Below are 25,026 nucleotides of genomic sequence, written 5' to 3'. Positions count from 1 at the left end.
AACACTGCAAATCGCTGTGCTAAGTGGAGTGAAGGAGGTCCCACGGACACACACACACACACGCAGACACGCATGTGTGCACAATACCACTTTTGTCTCCTCCCTCCTAGAACTGAGGTATTGGGAGGGCTCTCTGGAAAACTTTGCCAGCTTCCACCAGGCTCTCGAAGCTGGCCGGTCCTCAACCAAGTGACCAATTCTCTTTAACGTGTCTGTTTTAGATGGTCCCCTACAAAGTCCAAACCCTTTTCCTGGCCTTCTGTGTCACTCAGCCTTTTTTGCGGTGGATGATTCCTAACCAGCCATGGAGTTACTGCCTTGCACTGCCTTCCCCATCCTGTCCGGCTTGTTGGCACTGAATGAGGAGAAAACATGCCTTCCACTTAAGGAGCTCAGCCAGGGAAGGAGAAAGATAAAAGGCTGAAGTTGATACACAATTCAAAGCAAACAGGAGGGAAAACAGAACTTTTCTCATAGGGCCAAATAAAACATCAGTGAAGGAAACCGAAATGAGTTGGCCCGCAAAAGGGGGCCGATGAGGCAACGTGGGCACCGGGCACAAAACACGATGCACAGAGAGGAGTGCGGAGAAATGAGCGTGTTTTCGCACAGAAATAAGAACTGGTGCATATGGGGGTGGGAAGGGGAGGGTGGGGAAGAAAGCACCCAACCCTAATAAACTAATCTCAGCTAATGTAATGTTTAGCAAGATCCTTGGATAATGACACCATGCGTGTCATTATCATCATCAAAACCCAATCTATGTTTTAAAAAGTTACAGATGATTAACACAACATCAAGTTGATGCAGACAATTACTTAAAAGCCACACACAGACACACACAGAGACACACACACACACACAGAACCAGGAGGTCCCCATATTCTGTAGAATGAGGGAGGCTGCAGCTGTAGGGCCGACAGCTTTCATATCCTCATTTGAATAATGTGTCCTGAATCTGTCACTTTATTCATTCTCCTTATGCTCAGTGTACTCTACATCAACAACAAATTAAGTTGTAAATAAGAGACAATCATCACTTTTGTTTTTAAGCAGCTACTGCATAGAGAATTTCAATGTACGCTCCCTTTCGGCAGGGGGGTAAAGAGGTGCTCGAGTTTGCTTTCATAAGCACGAATATGGGGAAAGTAACAGAAATAAAAACAGAAACAGTTTACTGTTGCTGAAAGGAGGGGAAAAAAACACTCTCTGAGGCACATCCATTCAGTAGCAGCTGAAACTTCTTCCAAGAAGTTACTAAGACATATAAAGGCAGAGGCTAAGTTTCCCCGACTACCATGGACATCACGTGACTTATTAATACCAGTCCTGTGGTCTTAATATGCCGGGGGCGGCTTTGCTTGGCCCAGCTTTCGACAGAAGGCCAAGGGCATTAAATCAATATGACACAGGTGTATCAATGAACTGACTCCACACTCATCTCCATCGACTCCCAAGAGTTCAAATCACGATGACATGCAATCAAGAAACTGAAAAAAAAAAATTAATAATACAAAATGTCCCTACCTTTACGTCGGAGAAGTAGGTCTTCAGCATATTGGAGCTGGGATAACGAGTATAAAAGAACATGAGCTTTGCTTTTTTCAAGTGATTGGGTGACAATCCTTCCTGCATGTAGGATGCAATTGGTTAAGGAAAACATAGCTTTAAACACAAGGACCAAGCGCCTCCTCACCACCAGGAGTCTGGGGGCCCACCAAGCAGCCGTGGGAATTCTGGAAGGTAAATGGTACAGACCACGGGATCCATCCCTGACTTGCTGCTGCTGGTTTGAAATGCCCACTGCCTGTCAGCAACTGTCAAATGCCATGGCGAGGATGCACAATTTAGTGGCAGAGTCTTGACTACTTTGTGGTGAAGATGGCAAAACAGGGCCCCTGTCTGAGGCCCTTACGCTATCTATACGTTCACTTGTTGCTAAGGAGACAAATGCACCCAACACGTGCTACACAACTCTTATCATGACAGTATTTTCTTCTTCACAATGACAGTTCTGTTTATTTTTCTCTCCACGCTCTGCAGTTTACATCAAATTATTACACTAATGTACGTGAAAACACCAAATGCATTATTTTGAAAACTGTTAGGCAAGCTTTGCGTTTTACCTTTTAGTGCTAATGTAATGGAGCGTCTTGAGTCACTTTCTTCCTGTCTTATTAGTATATCCTTTTAACGGTTTCCTTTTAAATAATAGCTAAATTTGGGGAAGGGTAGCTTTGGGGAGGGGGTGTCGCTTTTGTGAGAGCAAAGATCTCACAAAACCAAACACAATTTGCCTTTCCTGGATTTATATAGTTAACTGCTTGGAGAGCAGCACAGAGGTTGGGGCTAACGAATCAATAACTGTGGGTTAGCAGATCAATAAATGGCCACTTACCCCAAATAAGAAGGCCTATTTATCTGGAAACATCATTACCTTTTAGATCTGTAAACAGCAGCAACTAAAACAGTTCCCGAGGGAATGCGAGGCTAACCATAACAATCCAGGCTTCCTGATTCCCCCCCAGATTCTTGGCACTCAGCAGACTCGGAGCTGGGATGGCTCTGGTCACATCTGTGCCACAGCCTGGCCCTGCCATTTCCTCAGCAAATTAATGGCTTTATAATTTATCAGAAATGAAGATGCACGTGGAGAAAATCAATGTGGTCCCCCACAAGGTCAATTAAGGGTCCTTCCTAGAAGCTTCTCTAAGGATTTTCTCTTAAAAGAGAGTCTGGGAAAAATTAGGAAAAAATAAGGAAAACGTGCATGTGTGTGCGCACGTGCGCATGTGTGCTTCACAACCCAACAAAAATTTCACACTGTGTGAAAAAAAGGTCAAATAAACGCAGATCTTTAGGAAAGGGAAAGGTTTCCAAATGCCTCCATCCAGTGCGGCGCGAGCAATCTTTAAGAAGAGAGGAACGCCAGAAAGTTACTACGGAAGCATAATAAAATTAATATCGATAAGCTCTCACTAGGTCTAACCGGGTGTTTAACCAAATATGCTGCTGAGAAGGTGATTAGCATTCCCTTTAATATCATGCAAATTTGGGAATGATCACCTTGGTTTGTAAATAGAAGAGTTAAATACTGGGCTTTTTTTTTTTTTTTCCTCCAGTGAAAATAAACGCTGAAGCAAGAAATTTTGATTTTATATCTGTAAGCCAAAGCAGCTTAACCGAACTTGTGTTTTTGTTTGAGATCCTTAATGATTACAAAGACGATAATTTATGACTGACATACTTTTTGTGCCAAGGAAAGAGCTGAAAGGCCCTCCAGTAACCTCCATTAGACAGATAGAGAAGACTAAAGGAACACAGCACACTTCAGGACCATCTGTCCAAATGGGGAAGTGAAATAATAGTTGCAAGCTGTCCCCTATTGCCTCGTGATAAGAGTTTTAGGTAAGTCCAAACTTCGACAAACATTTTCAGATCTGGGTTCTAATCTTTTTTTTTTTTTCCAGACGGCTACATGAAAACAACCTTGAACATTTAACTATGAGTGGGTAAAAGTCCTAATTCTTTTAATATTTGGTCTCATAAAAAACAATTTTTTTTTTTTTTTTTTTTTTTTGCTGTGGTTCTCAGACAATTATAGGGCCACAGAAACTTCCTGAAGCTTTCCACACATTAACATTTTGCTAAGATGGTTTAGTTCTTTCTACTTAAAAGACAAGGCAAACTATCCATCTTATTTTGTTGGGGGATGCAGAGGCTTTTTATTTCATAAAAAATCATTCTGATTTGATTTCTCAAGTCTGTTTTTGCTTTGAAACGTTTCCTGTTGGTAATACTTGGAATCGATCAGTTGAAATGGAACACAGACTGAATCTTTATCTCCCGCTCATCGTGTAATTGAGATAAAATTCCCATAAAATATATGTTTCTAATAAACTATTAAAAATAGCTAATGAAACATTTAAAAGCCAACAGTTAGATAATCCTTTTTTTGCCTCCTCAAAATAAATCTGAACTGACCAATTGGTTAATTTCCCTTTTAAGTGCTTGTGCTGAAAAGCAACTGTTCTTCCAAGAAAGCACTAGCTGTTTCCAGGATACTTACACACGCACAATGACTCATGATGGAATAGATTCAGTAAACATACAGCTGTACTGAACACGAGCTAAGCCCCATTCAAGGCCAGGAAAGAAAATGAGCACAAATAAATATTAAGGAGGTAAAGGGGGGTGGGGGGCGGGGGGATGGAACGCAAACAAGATCTGTCCAGGCAGCTCATGTGGCTTTGCCTCAATTCTCTTAGCCATAGCTTTGTGAAGACAGATGACATTCAATTCTATGTGTAATGCAAAATAGACAATAACTGCTGAAACTTGAGACAGCTGCCAGGTGTAAAAAAAGAAAAAAAAAAGAAAAAAGAAAAAGGGAAAAAAGAAAAGATGATAAATCCATAAATTAATGAAAGACATCTGCTCGGGAATATAAAAGATCAGAGAAGTAGAGTGCTACAGCTGAACCTAAAGCGGTGTTCAAACAACCCGAGACTCTGCGTGTTGTCTGTTTACCAAGCACAATATAACCTCACCTACACGCAGCAGCGGGAGGAGCAGCAGAGGCAGCAAAAAGGCAAATGGGAGAATAATAGGTTGCGAAGGCAGGAGGAAGAAAATTCTCCTTTTCTAATTGAGCTCTGAATTGTGGCTGGAGATTTTACAAGCTGCCTTTCCAACCAAACGCACTGGGACTGCTTACTTACACTTTCTAAACCACTGTGAAGCCCAAAGAATTTTCGCTTCTCTCCTTCTGCTCTGATGTGCTATGTGTCTAAGAGGCTTGCCCCCTGGGAAACCTTAAATGGGGAGAAGAGATCTAAATTGTCTCATTGCCTGAAAGTGATAGAGCAAGTAATTGTTGCTCCGCTAAGAAGTTCAACATAACCCGGGGGAGGAATATTTTTTTTGATTTACTTCATAATGGTAGGAACCCAGAGTCTTTCAGCCTTTAACATACATGTTTCCCTCTGGCTAATATAACCATCATGGCCCCACAAGGCTTCTTAAAAATGATCAACTTCTATGTATTATTTCACATTTTAGAAATTCAGCTTTAACCCATGTTTTCCAGTGGGTTTTGGTTTCAGATTACTATTTTCCTTTCTAAACTTCTTTAAGTATTGTTAACATTCTCCCTAAAAAGTCGAGGAAAGGAAGCTGGTGGCCACAGAGGGCAGGCTCAGTTTCTTCACCTGCACTTCCTAACGGCTCATAATGCTACCCTTGTGCTTTAACTGGGTGCATGCAAATGCCTGAGGCCTCTACAAGGCTATTTTTCTTGAGATGCAAAGAGGATGAGTGACAAGGAACAACACGAAGGAAAACAATTGGCTGGCTGTTTCTTTTGGGATTTGAATAAAACTTAATATTTGATTAAATAGATTCATTTGCAAAGATACTGAACACATTTTAAAAATCCAAGACGTAAACAGGTGCACCGACTTTCAGTTTTACATGCACATATTCACTATTTCCTTTCTAGTAGAAGGGGTAACTAGGTGGTGCATTCTATTATAGAGCACGTATATGCTTAATGTGCTGAACTTAAATGGAGGTATCAGATAAGCTGGTGTTCTCAGTAGTCCTTGGCTACTCTGTTCAGAGAAACAGATGATGCCCTTTGGAGTGGGAATTATTCCTTAAGAAATAAATTATATATTACAACTTGGAAAGCCATGATCTAAAAATAAAAACATAATAACGATTTAGTGGTAACATTTCATCTCATTTCTACTGATCTTTTCGAGGAGTAACTATACAACAGGTTCTCATATGGGCTTATACACCTAAAACTGAAGTAAGACACCACTCACTGTAATTCCCAGATTTCTTTAAACTAAGCACTTGAGAATTCTGCCTACATACCATCGGTGAAATCCAGGGAAGAGCTTGTAGCCATATGAGGATGGAGAGGGGTCCATTTTCCCAACAAACACTCACATCCTCACTGGTTTCAGAATTATGTGGACTATAGGAAAGGTTGCTTACCTATCTTCTTCCTAAGAAATAATGTATCAATGAGATAAATGGTTAGAAGTGTGATGTGGTAGAGGGAAAAGAGAAGGAAACAGAGCACAGAAGTCTAGAAGGTGGGAAGTGTAATCACTGCAAGAAGAGGCCCAAATTTTTTGGCTACAGGAAAGAAATGCCTCCAGGTATAAGCAACTAACATTTTATATGAACACAGGTGCTTTCAAACCATTGCTGCTGAATAGAATCTTATGTTGGTAGGAGAGAGGAGAAGTTATTCATCTTAAGAAGCAGCAACTATATTCTCTTTAAAGCCTTTGATATGTGTAGCAATAAAAGGAACTTCTTTCCATTCAAATCCTTAAAATTCCTCGGGGGATTTAGAGAGGGTGAAACAATGAGCGTGGCCAACACTTAAAACAATCAACAAGATTTTTATCCTAGAAAACCCAACTTACTTTCAAACACACACACACACACACACACATGCACGCACGCGCGCGCATGCAATTACAATGAAAAGTCTAATACAAAAACATGATTTGGCACCTTGATTTAAAGAGTTTAATATGAACTTAGAAGACTTTGAAACCTGGCTTCAAACATTCACCAAAATAGGCATATCCCTTTCGTGTGTGTGTGTGTTTGAGAGAGAGAGAGAGAGAGAGAGAGAGAGGGAGAGAGAGAGGGAGAGAGGGAGAGAGGGAGAGAGAGAGAACCCACTATTACTACTATCGGCTTCAAAATGGAGTGAAAGATCTCTGAGGAGATCTGGAGTTTGGCTTTGGACAGTAGCCTGGTTTGACCATCAGAAGATGCTCTTCTTGCAAAGCATAAAAAAAAAAAAAATTCAAGCTATTGCTTCTTCTTACTTGGCCTTTCTCATCACCAACCGCTATACTCCAATCATTCTGACCAATGTTTGCTACCTGCTCATAACGGGTAAGGCAGGGTGCTCGGCATGGTTTTGATTCGTAACTGGCAAGTGAAATCTGAGGTCTTTGAAAGGTAGAAGTCAAGTCTGCAGCCAACCCAAAACTCAGTTTCTATTTCTATAGCTCTTGCATTCTCTCATGACATGATTCTCTCCTTCCTCACCATGGAAAGAGGCTGTGTTTAACTGCCCAAGCGGGTCTCATGCTAGTGGCTCCCATTCACCTTATCAGAAATCTTTAGCAATAGCCTAAGATTTGGCTACAAGGATGACCTTCACTGCCTAGCCAAACACATTTCCACCAGAGCTGAGATTTCGCACTTACGTGGCGGCCTCCCGAGTGGGCTTAGATACTAAAATGCCAATTTCTAGTCATCAAGACGATTGCTCAAAATCCTCAATTTAGCAACAGCCAACTTAATTGCTAAATTTTATATCCATCTGGCAATTTATTATAAAAGAAACATGCCACTACCTGCCCCCAAATGCTACCAGTCGACTACCCCAGAACACCAACGACCACAAGATTTTTAAGAATTTACTGCAAGGACCAATTTACAGAGAAAAAAAGAAATCATCGGTTAAAAATAATAGCCGGAGTTCAAGACAGGTCTAATAAAAAATATAACTGGCATCTCTACATCAAAGTCAGGTTCAAAATATAAAAGAGTCATAAAAAGAGCCATTTTAAGTCGAATACAGCTGAGTTTTATATTTAATTGTGCTCTCTCGCTTTCCAAAATAATTTGCTTTGTGTACGTTAGGACAAAAGATTTCTGTGTATGGCTGAACAGAGGTTAATCATGCATGGAAGGCAGCTGCACCAGCCCCAAAGAACAGACCTTGGGTGAACGAGAGAGAGGCCGATGCCGTCTGAATAAATCAGTACCTGTGTATTTCCTTTAGGAAAAAAACGTGTCTCACTTCACGATTAAAGAGAGAATCCAACTCCCCCCCGACACCCACGTTCCTCCCACCAGGACAGCGCTCTGCATCAGACTGAATCGGGCCTTCTTTCCGTGACCCAGGGGCCTGAACACGACTTCAAGGGAGGATTCTTCTCAGGGCATCTTAGGGATCTGAAACGGACTTTTCTCTTCGCTCCATTATAAAGCTTACCATTTCTTAAAATGTACATATCTGTTAGAATTCAGTATGACAGGGAGATATTTTTCCATCTCTGACTTGGTTTTTGTTTTTTGGGTTTTTTTTAAAGAAGCTAAAAAGATAATACAGGAAGAAGAGCAGAAAAAACAACGCTGAAAAGGCACCTATTAGATACCAGCTCTTTGGGGCAATTCACAACTTGTGAAAGTTGCAAAGATGTTGGTTTAGTGGGAAGGTTTTGTGTCATCAGAAGTGCCACAGGCATGTTGATAAAAGCTTATTACTTGGAGTAATAGAAAACATTGCATTCTTAAGAAGATACTAGTCTACATTATTCTACACATGTGTAAACCTGACCCTTTGGGAAGCCGATTTTGTTTGGTTTCCCCTGAGGGGGAAAGAAAAGGATATTGCACTTCCCGAATAAGGTGAGATTTCGGACATGTCTTGAAGATCGCCACACTCAGACTTGATGAGCGACAAGGAGAGCCCTTCCGCGGTGCTGGGTGGGTGTGCTGGTGAACAAGGGTGGTGGCTCAGGTGGTGGGATGACATCTTGGTCCTCAGACTCGTCGTCTCCCTAGTTAAGTCTAAGGATTCAGGAGACGCTCTGTCCTTTCCCGAGAAGGAGCCAGAGGGAGCACCTAAGGGACTCTGAAAAGGGTAGGCCATCAGGGGGAGGGGGAAGGGGTGGCGGAAGGTGGACGTGGTGAAGCCTGCGGTGGCAGAGAGAGGCGACTGGTGCAGGGGCTGGTGGTGGCCGCCAGCGGGGGCGCCGGAGGCAGACTGGTCAGATGAGTTTTTGCGGACAACCAGGGGCAGTGCTTCTGTCTGGTCTGTGGAACTGGGCATTTGCACGTTGCCAAAGGTGTCCAAGGGGTTCGGAATGATGACGTCGCCAAAACACTGCAGGCGCTGGTTGGCGGTGTGGAAATTGTGGTTTTCCCCATTGACTGCAAATCTGGCCTGGGGGATCTGGAGAGGGGGGAAGACCTGAGGAACCTGGCGGGAGGGCTTGGCCGAAAAGACTTTGACCACCGTGTCCACAACCTGCGACATGGCAGAGTTCAGTTCCTGTTTCAAGGTCTCGGCCAAATGTTTGCCTTCTGGTTGCAAGGAGTTTGGCGCGTGGTCTCTCTCTTTGTTGCTGCCTTCTCGCTTGGGCTTGTTTTCAGCCATTTCCTGCTCCCTGATCAGGGCCCGGGCGCGGTCAATGAACTGTCCTGGGTCCAGCTCGCACATCTCGTTATCTGACCTCCCCACGGAGTCCTGGGCCCTGGCCTCCAGAATCTCCGAGCGCATGCTGTCTTCAGACAGGTTACCATCTTCATCATTTTCAGAATCAGTGCTGTCATAGATTTGGTAGAACTTTTCCTGCAGCTGGCGCAGCTGTTTCTGCATGTCCTCCAGCTGCTGTTTCAGCTGTCGGCGCTCCTCTCGCTTCTGTTCTTTTCGGGCTGAAACCAGCTGCTGGAAACTCTGTTGCTGCTGCTGGGGCAGCTTTTGCTTGCGTTTGTTTTCTCGGTAACTTTCTCGGGGACTCACAGACTGCGGGGCCATCTCTCTTTCATTTTCATTGCCCCTTAATGCCACACTGGGGGAATGGCTCATACCCCGAATTATATTCTCAACCCGGGCGCGCTTTGCTCTCAGGTGCTCATCACATAAGCGATCCATATCAAACTGGCTCATAGTAGGCCTGCCAAAAGGGGAAAGACACTCTGGGGGGCTGTCTCTTGAAGAGTTGCTGCATATATCCTCCTGATGTACTTCGGAGCCTGTACTAGAGAGACCGCTGGCTTGGAAACTGGGCTCCGTGCCACCGTTTTTGTTCATGTTATTTTTCAACAGCTGGGAAATTATGGTTGCTCCTGGAAAAGGCATCATGGCATCTTCATACGAGTTCGCCCTCTTCAGCAGCTTGCGGAGTACATTTGACTTTTCCCCATCTGCATGCTGCACCACTGAATACTCAACATCCTGCTCGGAACCTTGGGGATTCATGGTACTAAACAACGTTGCTCTTGCCTTAGCAAAAAATGCAGATGCTGTCCCTACCGTCCTTTTCACTCCAATGTCAACTCTTCTCCTCTTGGTTTGCCGGCTTAAGAGGGCTGTGCTGTCATGGTCAGGCATCACTGGACAGTTATTGTGCCATCTTCAAAAGCTCGTCAGCTGGGCACAGCTCAAGAATCCCGGGACCCTGGCCAACAGAACAAAAGGACTGATGAATCATTTTCTTTAAATTTCTCCAAATTTCCTGACCTCAATCCTGAATCAAATGCAAAATGCATAGGCTCTGGGATTTATGGCACATTACAATTATTGCAATTTATTATGCACTCTGCTTGAAATGAAACATTTTTAAATATTTCTGCTCCACTGGTTTAAGATGGATTAAGATTAAAAAAAAAAAAAAAAAGCAAAAACTGCTTAAGCACCAGTAATATGATTCTCTTTCACAAATGCCTAAAATGATACTGTTTATCTTCAGAAGAAACAGTAGATTATAAGTACACAGCCTCTGACAACCAATTGATTAAATTTTGGGCATTGAGATTCACATTATGAAAGAGGAGGAAAGTGGGCTATACTTAAGAAATAGGGTTAAATTTTGAGGCTGTGTGAAATTTGGATGTAAAATTCCATTTCTGCATTAAAATTATTATGGTTTTAAGGCTATGGAAGGGAAAGGACTCTAAAAACAAATGCAAATATTGAAAACATACCCTTCATCGCTGAATTTTAAAATATTTTTGTCACATGTGAAATTGAAAGGAGGACACCCCATCAGCATCTTTCCAACATAAATGGTTGATTTAACATTGAAATATATGCAAAAATACTCATATTACAAGTCTGCTTATTTAGTATAGATATGCCTTTTTACTGTAAAATCACTTTTGAAGATGGTATCTGTTGGGTTTTTTAATGTAAGTATGAGAATATTTATTAATTTTCATGATGTCTTTCTGATGACAAATTATGATAAAGTTAAACTCACTGCAAAAGAACAACATTGTTAGGTTTTAAAAATCAATAAAGTTAGACACAAATAAATACATCTTCAGGACTAGTTTTCTTCTGTTAAAATCTGCCAAAATAATACTTTACATGCTTAAAGAAACTCTTTAACATATGCCACTTGTGAATCTTATTTCATAAGCTAGATTTAAGAAACAAACAGGAAAGAAGACAAAAAAGATGTATGAAGAAAGAAAATCACCTCACTCCAATTTATGTGAGGAAAGGAAATGCCTTCTCTGCGTATGAACTTCCATTGTTTCTTGGGAACACAACAGAAAGAGATCATCCTTGCTTGCATTTTTCTAAAAGGCACTTGACATATTTTGTGACTTATTAACTAGTGATGCTAAGCCCAAATTTGGCATAAATAGAAGATGTCACATCTTTTTTGCTTACAATTAACATTTTATGAAGAAAATGAGAATATTTTTTTCACCCAGGGTTTATCTAATATTAAACTTCGCGTTTGCTTAACAGAGCACATCTTCACAATAACAGGGTCGATTGCCAAAGGCAGCGTGCAGAGTGTTTGGAACGGCTCCCATCTCTTTCGGTTCACCTGTAAAAACATCTACGTGCTCCCTAGGACTGCATCTGTGGCTAGTTTTAAAGAATGACTATCCATGCAAATAGGCATAATTTCAGCATGAAATAACCTGTAAAAATCAAGAAAATGCTCAGCGCTTAGATGGCAGCGTGTATTTTTTTTTTAAGTGAGAAAGATTTCATCATGCAGTCCTTGCTCCTGCTTTCTGTAGGAAAATAGATTTTAAAAGAGCCTGTTTTAGAGTATCACAGAAGCAGTATGATGCCTCTTTAAATATATTTTTTGTATGCTTGAGAATAAAATACTTTTTATATGCCTCAGGATAAAATGTCCTGACTGTAGAATGGAAACAGACCTTAATAACTTCAACATTGGGTTCAAAATCGAATTTGGAATAATCGCGAGCCCTCACACATGAGTAATAAAATTGGTTTCAGGAATACAAAAATGCAATGACAAATCTTTCACTAACATATTAGATCTGATAAATCAGGTGTAGCTGTCAGGTGAGAGGGGAAAAAAGGAAAGACTGAAACAAACAAGAAAAAAGATGAATTATTGCCAAGCTGAGAAAGACTTGCATATGGAGGGAGAGGTCTTTTTTTACATGCATGTCAGCTTTCCCCAAACAGAGTTCACTGCCATTATTTTAAATGTTTACCTGTTCTGTTTGTGTACAAATCTTTTTCTCATTAATATCACCTGGAAATCACACAGCTCTCCAGTGAAAACATGGAACGAACTTTCTGCAGTGTTTTTCACCCCCCTGGTCATCCTCATGCCCAAACTGGATTTTCCTCCTGCCCATCCTTGCTCTGGGAAGAGCACCTCTGCCACAGAGGCTCAGTAACGACAGGCTGTGTCAGAGACGAGCACAAGGTCATCCCCAGGCATCCTTCCCTTCCTGACTGCCATCTACCTCTGCGTCAACTGCGCTTCTCCTCTAGCCTAGGGATCAAGAGCTGCATCCCTGCCTCAGGCCGGAGCCAGGAGGAGGGCCTTGCTCCTCCTAAGGCAGAAAGAAGTGATATCTTCAGGGCTTGCTGGGTCTTTTTAAAAACAGTCTCCTGTGACTTCCTCCAAATTCACCAAACTACTCTGGTTTTTGCAATTCTCTTTCAACCAGTCAGCGTTTTGAGATTAAATAATGATCCGTTTCCGTTGTGGGCTAAGAGAATTGAATTACTTTTAGGTCTTGTTGTAAGATGTCCAGCTGAGACATAATAAATAGGATGAAACAAATAGGAAAAATTATATAATCCGGCAAGACAAGGCATTGTATTAATAGGCATGAAGAAATATATCTCTCCATAGAGCTTAGACCTAAACTTAGAAATAAAGGTACTAGTGCACATAGGACTTATAACCCATGGAGGCTACAGACAAGATTAAGTAATTATAACTGGTTGACAGTATTATACTAGCATAATATTTCATAAACCAGATATATGTGTAAATGTGCTTACCACCTAAGAAAACACACTGTTAGATGACTATAATGCAAATTAAGTAGCTTGAACACACTTTGAAAGCACTTCCATGATTTCTCAATTCAGAATTCAGAGGATGCTACGGAATGACTTTAACTTTGATATTGTCCTATCCGTGAAGATTTTAAAAAGTGCTTTATTTCTCAACGTGTGTACTAAGCCAGAATGTTTCAGCTACAATTACTATTGATTTTTGTGTGTGCCATGTGCCGGTGAGTCGGCTCCGACTCCTGGCCACCCCATGAATGAGTGATGTCCGCAACGTCCAGTCCTCGAAAGCCCTGCTCTGCCCCTGTAGACTCTCGCCTACAGCTTCTCTGATCGAGTCAATCCACCTCGTGTCTGGTCTTCCTCTTTTCCTACTGCCTACTATTTCCCCAGCATTATTGTCTTCTTGTCTGAATTTTAGCATTAATTTTGAGTTTAACCAAGCAACATGAAGCCTCTTAATCAGCATAGATGAGCATCAATATCAGCAAGTATACAGAAAAATACTGATGTTGAATTTGAATCCAAATGTATTATTGATCAGATACACATATTCTACCCTTGTAAACTCCTTTATAATTACTGCGAAAATCTATAGAGAATAATTTTCAATATTAAATATTTTTGTTGCACCATTTGGGATCTAACTACACAAATGCTCTAAAAAATCCCTATGCAACAGATATCTCAGCATAGCAGACTCCTCCCAGAAAAATTTAAGAACAGACATCCAGGTACCATCAAGTCAGATTTTAACTACTCCAAAGATTCTTAATTAAAATTGGAATTATCTCATCTTCTATTTAACATAATCCTAAGGAAGCTGATGACTTGATGTTAGCAGGAAAGAATTTTCAGCGAAGAGTTTTGAAGGAACACTCCAGTGTGAAGTAGAAAGCGGCTGAGTGCTCTTACTTTAATAAAGAACTGATTTGGGGGAGGGTAGTGCAACTTTTATGCATCTCAGTGGAGTCCAGATTTGGGACAAAGAGGTGTTTCATTACAGTAATTATCCAGATAGTTCAGACAAATCTTTTATGAGACAGAGGAAGTGTAAGGTTGGCATAGTTTCCTGGTTGGATTATTTAGATTATCTGTCTTTGTTGATAAAATTTTTTGAAGAAATTGCTCAAGCTTACCCTTTACTTCCTTCAGAAAACAACCTTTGAATAGGCCTCTGATCTACTCAGATCAACCTGGTTATGAAATTTCCAATGGAATCGCATTAATAAATTGATCTGGAAATCAGTAATTCAAGGGGGGAAAATCCGATGATTTGATTTGGATAACTCCCCCGACCCACCTACCCAAATCACTAAGCTGTCCCCTTCACTATATTCAAGAGTTCATTTTTGTTAATTAGCAACTTTTCCTTTGGAGGTGTTTCTGCCCACTATCAGGTAAAGAGAACCTTTGATTTTTAATTTGAAGAATTTACTTGACGTTAAGCTAATATTTAAATTAACTAAGACTGTACTGTCGAAGTCTTTTATTAGATTTAAAAATTTCCTATCAGAATAGAGTTCTCAAATCATAACCATTTCATTAAAAAGTCCTCCATCCTATCAAAAATTCCATATGCTTTTCACCAGCTAAATAAGCACAGAACATTTTCTTACACATGCCTAAATTATTCATTTCTACTTATTTAAAAAATCATAATTCATCAAATTAGTAAATCAGAGAAATAATATCAAGAAAAAACACTTTTTTTCCTGTTTCTTGAAATTTGAAATACTCTAAATGTCCTCTGAAGCTTTAGAATACACTAGGCAATATGGTTTGAGAAATTCCTAATGTATATGTCCTTACCAATTTATACAGGTGCTTAATTAAAATCCTATAATAACGTATCATGCACAATCCATCTTCATATTATAAAACCAGTAACATTTTGTAATTTCTTTTGTTAATCCTGAGCCTGAAACATTTCTTATATTAGCAGTTGCAAATGCAAGATGATTTCTGAAATGATATAAGAAGGTAAGGGAAAAAGGGCCTATGTGCCCTTTGAACAAATAAACGTCAAGCCTGGCAGCTAGGTTATGTTTTAAAATTGCAAGTGCCACTTGCAGAGGACCAATGCAGAGGATAAAGTAGGAACAAAGATGCGTGTTATGTATGCATGACTTTTTTTCCCACAAGGTGGTGATTAAACTAAACAGAATTCTGCATAATGGATACATAAAAATATCAGTAAGTCCCAAGCATAGATAACCCCTATTAAAAATAAGCAAAAGAACATATCCACAGATGACATTTTAATTATGAAAGAACTTCAAAAGCATCCAAGGAAAGTGTTGGAGGAAAACTTTGATCTTTAAGTCTAAGGAATAAATAACACATATTGTCTTATTTTCATGAAATGATCGTCACCCAAGCAACAAAACCAACCAACAAAAACCATCCAACCTAATTCTATGCAACTCAAGAAGCAGCCTATAGAAAGAAAAATGTACAAGATCAAGTGATAAGAATCCAGATACAGTGCTTGCATTGAATTCTCAACATCTTCCCTCATACATTAAGCCACAACCCTTACTTTTGTCTAATTTACCATTATGTAAACATAGCCATGTTATGCTGTATGGACAGGTTAACCTGAATATTCCCCTTTTGCTTCCTCACCACACACAGCCCATTTCATTTTGAAAATACTCAGAAGTTCTTGCAAGAAACTCTCCATAGAACTGACTACCCGCATCTTGCATCGAATAGAAAAGCACAGTTACCTCTCACGTACTTGAGATTTTCCTTCCCCATCAAAGTAATAACTAGAACATCTGGCACATGTCTGGTACAATGACAGGCTCATTCGACTTTATGAGAATATTTAACATATGACTTGAAAGAGTTTATTGCACATACCTATTCTTTCTGGGCAGAGAGAAAGCACGCTAAAAAGATAAGCTTTATGAACAGTAACACTTTCAAACTGACTTTGGTATTCTTGGCAGTTACACACACCACCCACGGCTGTCCAAAATACACACACACAAAAGACAGCTCCCCCCCCTCCCCGACCTGGGAGATAGACATAAACTGGACGGAAGCAAAGAGAAAGTCAATCTCCCTCCACCTGCTGCCTGAAGTGGGGGTACTGAGAGCGCCTGGCAGGCAGGAGCCCGAGACACAGCCTCAGCAGCAGCCTGCCAACATCCTTAAGAAAAATAAACAAACACATAACAACTTGTCCCCTACCCTCAACCAAAGAACTCACATGGCAGGGCTCAAAGCATAACAACAGCCCATTCCCATTAGCCCGGACAATCCTATTAACCAGGGCAACCATAAATTCATAAATCTCTACAACCCCAGGGCATGCATTGTGGTCTGGAACTGTACAGACACACACAGACACAGAGGAAATTTGCACCTGTCTTTCTTGACACAACACACCTGTCAGGCCCTGCTCATGCGCATTCTGCTAATAGACCTCTGCCTACCTAGTTTAGGAAAGGAAATGCTTTTTTTTTTTTTTTTTGTAAGGGAGGGTATAGGTGGGAGGAGAGAGAGAGACAGAGAGGGGGGTAGGGGAGAGCACAAGAGAAGAAACTTCTAGCCTTGACTTTGAGAGAAGGCCATCCTGTACTTGCTCTGTTTTTATAAGCTCAAGGAGACAACACAGACCTTCTTGGAAAAATTAAAACAAGCAGGTGAGTTTCCAGCCTTCCCCCAGGCGGAGCAGGGTTCTGGACTGCCAAGAACAGCAGCAGTTTCACACTCCGACCTGCCTCCTTGGCTATTTAAGGCTATCGCCCAACCCCTCCTCCCGGTTCTCTTCTCGGCCGCCCTGGAGGTCTCAGCTTCCAAAGGGCTGAGAGGGGGCCTGAGACCTCGAGTCTCTCGAAAGCTCCTCTTCCTTTCCCTCCTCGCCCCCTCCTCCCAAATCCAAACTCTCCGGCAGCGTTCAGTTTTAGCAGGAGGAGTAACCGGCTGCCACACCAGAGGAACCAACAACTCGCTAAACCGGACTTTGGGTGATGTCTCTTCTCCAACCGCCCCCCCACCCCGCGCCCCGCTCCTTGTCTGTTCCGGCAAGATAGCAGCTCTTCCCGCCCTCCTCGCCATTCGGTCCAGTAACAATTACTTTCACCTCTCCTCTCCCCCCTCCCCAGTCCTCCAAACTGGGGCAAAACTGTAGGTACCACGCAGCCAAGACAAGATCGAAGCAGTCCAGCGCCACAGACTGCCAGCGATGACTGAGAGAGTCTCGGCCTTGCAAGTCCGCTGCCCAAGAACATCCCCCCGCCCCGACCTCGATCTCCCCGTCCTCCCGCAACGCTGGGGCACCAATCCCTCCGCCCCCCTGCCCCCCCACCTCCTGAGGTTCCCGGGGCCGCCTTACCCCGCTCAACTTGACCTACTCCAGGCTCCCTGGAGCTCGGGAGAGCGGTGCCGCGCTCGCTGCCCCGGACCATCTCTGCGCCGCTCCAACCCCGATTTCAACATTGCGGCTCCGACAGCGTTTAAGGGAGGAAAGTAACAGAGCGCCCCCCTTCCCCGCTCCCAGCCTCTCTCCTCTCTGGCTCTCCGCTGGGGTTAAAAAGGAGAAGTGAAAGGTATGCAAATGACAAGCAAATTGGAAGAGCCTGGGAGAAAGGCAGCTATAATAAACTAGACAAAGAGCAGGGACGTGGGGACTAGCCCAGGAGTTTTAACCGGGGGAGATGGGAAGGATGAGGCTTGGCGGAAAGCGGGGACCCAGACGAACAAAAAGCGAGCCTGTCCCCCTCGCGGTCCCCTCTCCTGAGTAGAGAGAGGGCAGGCGAGAGAGGAAAGGCAGCAAACGCCCCCGCACACCCCAGACGCGGCACACAAAAGGTGACAAGATCAGCGACAAGTCCAGCAATATCAGCCTCCCCCCGTCGCCGCCACCACCCCCCGCCACTGGCAGGAAAGAGAAAGAAATAAAAGCCGAGCGGATCACTTACTCTTAGGAACTGGGAGGAGCGGAGCGCTGAGTTCCACTGAGGCTCCTGCTCGGAAACTGTTGAGAGGCTATTTTATTAGGATTCATTTAAATAATACCATTTCCTCCTGAAAAAGAAAATGTTTACACGGGTATAAGTCATGGGAGCTTCTTTTCTTCCCATTCAAGAACAAGCCAGTACAAGTGATTCTGGAAAAGGGGAGGGGACTGGCGAGGGGACAGAAGATACTTACGCGGTGCAGAGCAGGGGGACTGAGCCTTTTTTTTTCCCCCTGCCGGCAGAGAGGAAAACCCGCGCGCGCTCACACCCGCTAATATCTTGCGGGTGATGAATATGATAATTGGACCAGGGACGGTGAGTCTGGACGACAGCGAGCGAGCGAGCGGGGCGAGAGCGAAGAGGGCGGGGAGAGGAGCAAGGGGGAGAAGAGAAGAGAAGAAAGCGGAGCGCGGAGAAGCCCGGAGAAGGGAGCAGGAGAGGAGAAGGGAGGAGAGAGAGCGGGGCGGCGCGGGGAGCCGCGGCGCGGGGCGGGAGCGGCGGGCCCGGCGGAGCTCTTTTGCGCCGCTCCGCTCGCCCGGCTGCGCGGGTGTACGATTTCAGCGCGCTCCCTCAGCTGAGGGCTGCGCTCCACAACAAGATTTACTTTAAGACACAGCTGAAGGAAACAGGAAGACTGCACGTCACAGTCTCACTGACGTACCCGGCCCCAGCACCCAATCGCGAGGCGCCTTCGGATTCAAGGGGGGATAGCGAGGCAAGAGAACTTGGGAGGAAAAAAAATATATAAAAGGGGTGGGGGTGAGGGGCTGGGAAAAGAGGAGGGGAGCGGGGACCCGCGCTCCTCCTCCCCCGCCTCCATCCCCGGCCCCCACCCCAATCCCCGCCCTGCCCCTGCTTCGGGGCCACCGAATCGCCGCGCCCGGCCGGAGCGAGCCATCTGCGGGCGCTCTGCAAAGCGGGAGCCGGCGCGCGCGGCGCTGGGCTCGCGCTCGCTCTTCCAGGACGCAGGTCCCCTTTTTCTCCTTCGTTTCCCAGATACGGCTGATCGAGTTTGCCCAGTGGCCGAGCGAGCCAGTGCTCCTCGGACTTGAGTGAAGGAAGGCACGGAAAAGTGTACTGGAGAAAAAGTGGTGTTTGTTTTTTTTTTTAAGGGGTGGGATGGTATAGGAGGAAGGAGTGGGGATCCTTAAATCATTCCACTTTTAAAATGATCATAGGTAGTATCAAAAATACATGTCACTCTTGCAGAATTTTAAAGGGGAGGTGGGCACTAAGATACCAGGTAAGGTTTGGGGTTGAAGAATAAATGCCAGAGGTTTCCCGCACCGGCTCCGCTGCATCTGGCATCGGAAGACCAGCATTGACTTAACTCCAGTCAACCTCCCGAGAAAATTACTTAAAAGAAGAACCCTTGTTTGCATGGTAGGGACAGCAGCCTTAAAGAAAATGTTCATAAACGTTACTTCCCAATGGTCCCTCGCTCATTCACCCCACAAGAACCAAAAATATAGGTTTCAAACAGGATTTACACAGTTAAAAGCCTGAGTGACAAACTTTAAAATGTACTAGGTAAGTAATTGCAAGTGCTTAATTTCAGACTTCGAAATAAAGCCACAGAAAATTCACTTTGGTTTGACACATGTTGGATGAAAAATAACCAGCAAGATTTCTTTAGGCTACAGGGCTCTTAAGAGCTCCTTGGGGTTTGCAAGTTACAAATGCTGAGGAGGGAGCCTCCAGCCCCACAGCTAGAACGGCAGCTACACCATCTCTTCCTCCCTGCACAGTAACCGGCTTTTAATAAAGCGACCGAGTTTAAGACTTAAAGGTCCTACAAAAGCTAGGGCTTGCAGGGCTGCGAAGCAAAAACGTTCACAGCTACATGATTAGACACTCATTTTCTTAGGTAGGGCGAGGAAAAGTATTTTTCATGTGTCCCTCAAATTTAGTTAGATCAAAGGTTGAATCATGTTGCGACTGTGACAACAGGGTGTTTATGAGGCGTGTTACAAGCACACGGGCCGAAAACAACCACCAGTTTCTGCAAGCACACGCACACCTTTCCCAGGACATGGAGCATTTCAGCCTCAAAGTCATCAAACTGTGAAGAAGTCTTCTCTTTGAATGATAGCAATGATAACGTCCAACTCTATACCCTGTAGGAAACTTTTGGCAAGGGATTCACACATTGAAAAGAAAGAAAAAAAATCAGGCCGGCCAGGTTAGGTGTCCAGGACAAGAAAAAGAGACTTGCTTGAGCACCCCCAGTGTCCATTTCTTCCGACTGGCAGCCCTCAGACACTCCCTGCACCCCATGACTGAAACAACACAGACGCGGGCAAACGCCACTCACGCCCCCAGTGATCCGATTCTGGGCTACTGATCATATCAAGTGTTCTCATCGAGACGTGACTATTTAGGCTGGGAACAGAAGTAATCTATCAATGTGCCCATAAGATGCAGTATGGGATAGTGTTTCTATTGGTTGGGTCCTTTCGAGGTAAGCGGGTGCATTGAGCAGGGAAATTTGGGTCAAGGAAAGTGCCTTTCTTCTTTTTCCTCCCATGATTTTCTTGAAGGATCCCCGTGTGTACATGGTTGAGCCAGCACACGCATAAACTGGTAGGAGCAAAGGATATATGCCCTCCACACCTTAAAACCATCTGCTCAGCTTGACATTTAAAAGGGAGGAGGGCAGGGAAGGAGGAGGGGAAGAAGAGGGAAGAAAGGAAGCAGAGAGTGAGAGAGAGAAAAAAGACTCAGACTCTGGAAGGAATGGCTTGAACTGTAGCCCACAAGTTTAGGTCAATTGCACCGAGCGCTCGGATGCACGTTTTGCACACACTATGCTCGGGAACGGACTGCGGGGAAAAGTCCTTTGTCATTCCCTGAGTCGAAGTCGGGGTAACCCGCTTGGCAAACAAGGAAGCGCCCCTAACCCCAGGCTTGGCGGCTGAGGCTCGCGGCTCGCCACGCTCGGCTGCGGCAGTTCGCAGCCCGCTTTAGGGCGCAGAGGAGCTGGTGGTTGAAATAGGAGCGCGCGCAACGCCGGGCGGGCGAGCTCGGTCCTCAGCCCAGCTCTGTGAGCTGCGTATTCGGGGCCCTGTCCTGTCCCCTACTGTCGGGACGACAAGCAAGCCAGGCTCTTGGCCAACCTCTCCTGCCAGAGCTGAGGCGCTCTCCGAGGTCTCGAGCTGCCCTGGAGCAAGTATCTCGGAAGACTCCCGGTTTTGTTTTCTGATAGGCGAGAAACGATCAGTCAGCTCGGAGACCACAACTCGCCTTGATATTGGCTCCATCTCTGAAACCAGTGGACAAACCTAGGGGTCAATCCCTTCCTCCGCCCAACTGCCAATACAACCCCAGTAACTTAAAAGTTAACCCAAATTCTGACAGGTCTTCCAACAAACCCCATCCATGCAAGCTGCGTTTACTTATTCAACTGAAGGCTGATTTGTGTGTTCTTAGTCAAACTTGCTGTAATCATTTGTGCGTCTGGTTCTGAGTTAAACACAGTTCGCCCAGATACTTCCTGGGTGAATCCCGCCCCCACCCCTTCTTTCTTAAAGCCGTTAGGTGGGTCGCAGGGAAGACTGCTCTAAGTAATTTACACAACTGTCATCAGGTCCTAACCAAACCAATTCTGGCAATTTCAACCAGATCCAGTTAAGAGACAAACGTGGGCATAGATTTCGGAAGAAAATTGCTGGAGATCCTGCCCAGACACACACACAAACACCATCGGCCAAACACTACCACCACCATCCTGAATAGGGAAAGAGAAAGAAAGAAAGACCAACGCCAGGGTGCAGGCCGGCCTGCTTCAGGCCATCCAGAGGCAGACTGACTGACCTCCATATTTCTCTCTCCCCCACAACCCCTCCTGCCCCTGTGCCCAGTGTGACGCCAAGCCCAACCTGAATTTGTTCAGAAGGTCTGAAGGGGAGGAGTGAAATGCCACAAGATCAGTAGCAATAGCAGCTGCGCGTTTCTCTCCTGGGAACCCCACTGCTTAGAAGCCTCCCGAGTGATGTTTGTTTAACCAACAGCTTTCAAAGTAAACAGAGGCGAATCACTCCAAAGAAGGTGAAATATAACCTTTACAAGAATTTGGGGTCAGGGCGCCGGCAGAAAAAGTAATTTTTAAAACTAATAGAGCCCCCACCCCAATAAATAGTCCACTACAAGGAGCCAAAAACAACCTAGAACTGTCATAAAAATACTAATTCATCGAAAGGATTCACTCCTGTACAGTGACCTCGAAGCAGATCACTCCTCCCCGACAAGCACCGCCCTTGGGGAGAGGGGACCGGTGTCAGAGACCGAAGGGGCAAACTATTACTTGATTTTATGGAAGGGGCAAAAACAATCAAAGGGAGGTACATTCTTTGCCCTGGAGTAGAAAAGAGAAGGCTGGGAGCTCCGCGCCGCCAACCCTGGCTTTGCCTCAGGCACCGAACTTTCCAATATCAAGATATTAACAGATGGCGGTGAGCACATGGAGGGCTGTTACTTACATAATCCAGCCACTCCGCCCGGCCGCGCGGAGCCCGGCGAGGCGCCTGCCAGGCCGTGCGCGCGCCTTGCGAGGGGTGCTGCTGCCCCCCGAAATAACGTGCCTTTCTCCAACCCTACTCTGCTCTTTGAGGGCTAGGATTTGGAAAGGTCTTAATCTCAGAAAAAAATTTTAAAAAATGCACATCGATCTGGTGTGCTTTATCTTCTTCAGTCCACGGTAGTGAAGAAGCTGGAGACCGAAGGGCCAAGAGAAGCGGAGGGTACGCTTTCGGGGAGAACGGGACATTCTCTCTCGGTAACTGGGGGTGCCAGGTAGCGAAATTTACGCAATTTACACCCCTCCCTCTTGGCTCTAATTAGCATATCGTTCACTGTCACAGAAATACAAAAGCAGGCTCGGGCCGCAACCTAGAGTGGGGTGGGTGAGGGTGTGAGTGCGCGGGGACGCCTTTGCACGCGGGGGCGCAGTGGGCAAAGTTACGCACAGCCTGGGGCACCGCTACACTTCCGAGCTTTTGCAGGTTTTTAACCACTGGTTCTCGCGCGCGGGGAGCCCCTTTCGGCTGTGAAGTCGCCTGCTGCCATCACGCCCTCAGCCACCTCCCCAGAGGCCCAGTCCCTCCCGGTGTGCCTGTGTACCTCCGCACGTGTGCTGGGGGACGTGTTTGTTGGCCGAGCCTCCTCCCTGATGGCGACTGGCAGCCGCCGAAACCCGTGAGGAATACGCCTGCGTGCGTTGGAAAAGTTTCGGGGTTGGAGGGAAGGCTGGGAGTCTCTTCTCCTGGCCCTGCGCGGAGCGGGGCTGACTTGCCAGCAGCTTCCTCCGGGTCTCCCCCCCCCCACCCCCGCCCACCGCCGCCCCTCCTTCCACGCTGCGGCCCCGCACTAGGTGTCGCGGCCTCTGGACGCAGAGAGGGCGAAAGCGCGGTGCTACTGCGGTCGCGCCGCGCTCCGAGAGGAGGGGCACGCCCACCCTGCTCCTGCGGCCCTTGGGGTCCCTCTTGCCAAGTCTGCGCCCTGCGTCCCCTGTTTCCTCCCCGACCGCCGCAGGCTTTGCAACAGTGCTCAGCTGGCCTGGGCTCGGCGTACGCCGGGCGCAAAGGGCAGCCACCTGCTCCCGGTGCGGCGCGGAGCTGGGGAACATCGGATGCTGCCGGGCCCGCGCTGCCCCGCAGCCTCCCCTCCCCCGCCGCCCTCCTGTTGCTGTGGGGCGGTGGCGCCCACAGCTGGCTGATGCGTTCAGCCCGAGAGTTGGGGCTCTCCCGGGACCTCAAGAAGGGCGGGACCTTTTAAAGGATGTACATCTTCCGCCCAGACAACCCCCCCCCGCCCCCACCTTTCTTGGCCGTTATTCCCTGTTTCCCTTTCTTTGGTCTTTCAAGCCAAGGGTGCGAATTCGCAGGAGGTGCTCTCTGTTTTCAGGGGCTGTGGGGCTTAAGTTATCCCTGCTGCCCATATTTCCAGGCTTTTATTCAGGATGACCAGCAGGTTAGAAATATATAGGCGAAGGCCAGGCACAGGGGGAACAGAGAAAGAAGCTCCCAGGTCGGATATATTTGGGTGGGTGGGTGGGGTGGGGTGGGGTGGAGGGGAGTGACTGAAAAGTTGCATTTTGTTTAAATTAGAGCAAGACAAAGTTGAAAGCCAGATTTCTATAATTTTTCTGGTAATATTTCTTTTATGAAGTATTTAAGTGTCTGTTTGTCATCATTTTGAGATCAAAAGGAAAATCCATATGCTGCATAGTTTTTCGAAATTGCTATTTAAATATGTTTTAAATGTTTTATCCAACGTGGAGAAGGCTGCTCGGAGGCAGACTGGTGACAGGGAGAGCGGGATGGCTTGATGTGAAGCAGGATTCCCATGACCTGGCTAATCCTCAAGTATCACCAAGGGAGCTTTTAAAAAATAAAGATTTCTGGGGCCCACCCCAGCTAGGCAATCAGCGGAAGGACTGAGAATCTGGGGATCATACTGGTTTTCCAATTACTGCCCAGCCAGACACTAACTCTGTGACCTTCGCTGTATCATTTAATCTCCCTGAGCCTCACTTCTTTTTATCTGTTAAGTGGGAATAATATCCCACTCATCGAGTTGTTGACTTTTACATAAGTAAGATTGTTCAGCACAGGATTGGTGCCCAATAAATGGAACCTATCTGGTCTACAAATGTGTGTTCCACACACTGGGGCTCCCCCCTCCCCCCATGTTTTGGTGAGGCTAACTGGACTGTCATTCCACAGGTATGTGTGTGCAGATTTTCGCTCATGCCTAGTTGCTTCTTTGGACACTTTGTATGCTCACCTTCCCACCTTTCAGGCCACAAAATATAAATTCGAATTGGTGCGTGTTTGGAAGCGACACCGTGTGTCCTTGAACCTAGGCCTGGCCATCAGGCCCAGTGGTCAGCAGAAGGCATTTATCAGTCTGAATTTTGCTTTTTCTTTCTTTCTTTTTTGGTCCTTTCGCCTTCCCTGCTTTCTAGACGGAAAT

The 25,026-nt window shown here is 45.2% G+C and overlaps 1 protein-coding gene across 4 annotated transcripts in view; it reads right to left on the bottom strand.

The window, feature by feature from the left end:
- The window catches only part of PROX1 (prospero homeobox 1), a 56,130-nt gene extending 32,922 nt beyond the window's left edge, over nucleotides 1-23,208 (bottom strand). The window contains exons 1-4 of one of the 4 annotated variants that reach the window (XM_054587632.1): nucleotides 23,173-23,208; nucleotides 18,016-18,121; nucleotides 8,441-10,232; nucleotides 1,528-1,635 (exon numbers count right to left, since the gene is read on the bottom strand). In XM_054587632.1, the coding sequence (XP_054443607.1) occupies nucleotides 1,528-1,635; nucleotides 8,441-10,165 (1,833 nt within the window). In that variant the 5' untranslated portion in view covers nucleotides 10,166-10,232; nucleotides 18,016-18,121; nucleotides 23,173-23,208. Of the gene's footprint in view, nucleotides 1-1,527; nucleotides 1,636-8,440; nucleotides 10,233-17,429; nucleotides 17,639-18,015; nucleotides 18,122-18,247; nucleotides 18,513-21,932; nucleotides 21,980-23,172 lie in introns of those variants that run through there. The other 3 variants (XM_054587633.1, XM_054587631.1, XM_054587634.1) reach the window with 3 other exon arrangements.
- Nucleotides 23,209-25,026: the final 1,818 nt, after the last annotated feature.

This window comes from Pteronotus mesoamericanus, unplaced genomic scaffold (assembly GCF_021234165.1).
Source record: "Pteronotus mesoamericanus isolate MK-2021 breed Mesoamerican mustached bat unplaced genomic scaffold, CSHL_Meso_final scaffold_1186, whole genome shotgun sequence".
In the NCBI taxonomy this organism is placed as follows: domain Eukaryota; kingdom Metazoa; phylum Chordata; class Mammalia; order Chiroptera; family Mormoopidae; genus Pteronotus; species Pteronotus mesoamericanus.
The sequence above is the reverse complement of the archived record's forward strand: the minus strand, read 5'-3'. Positions and strand labels throughout refer to the sequence as shown.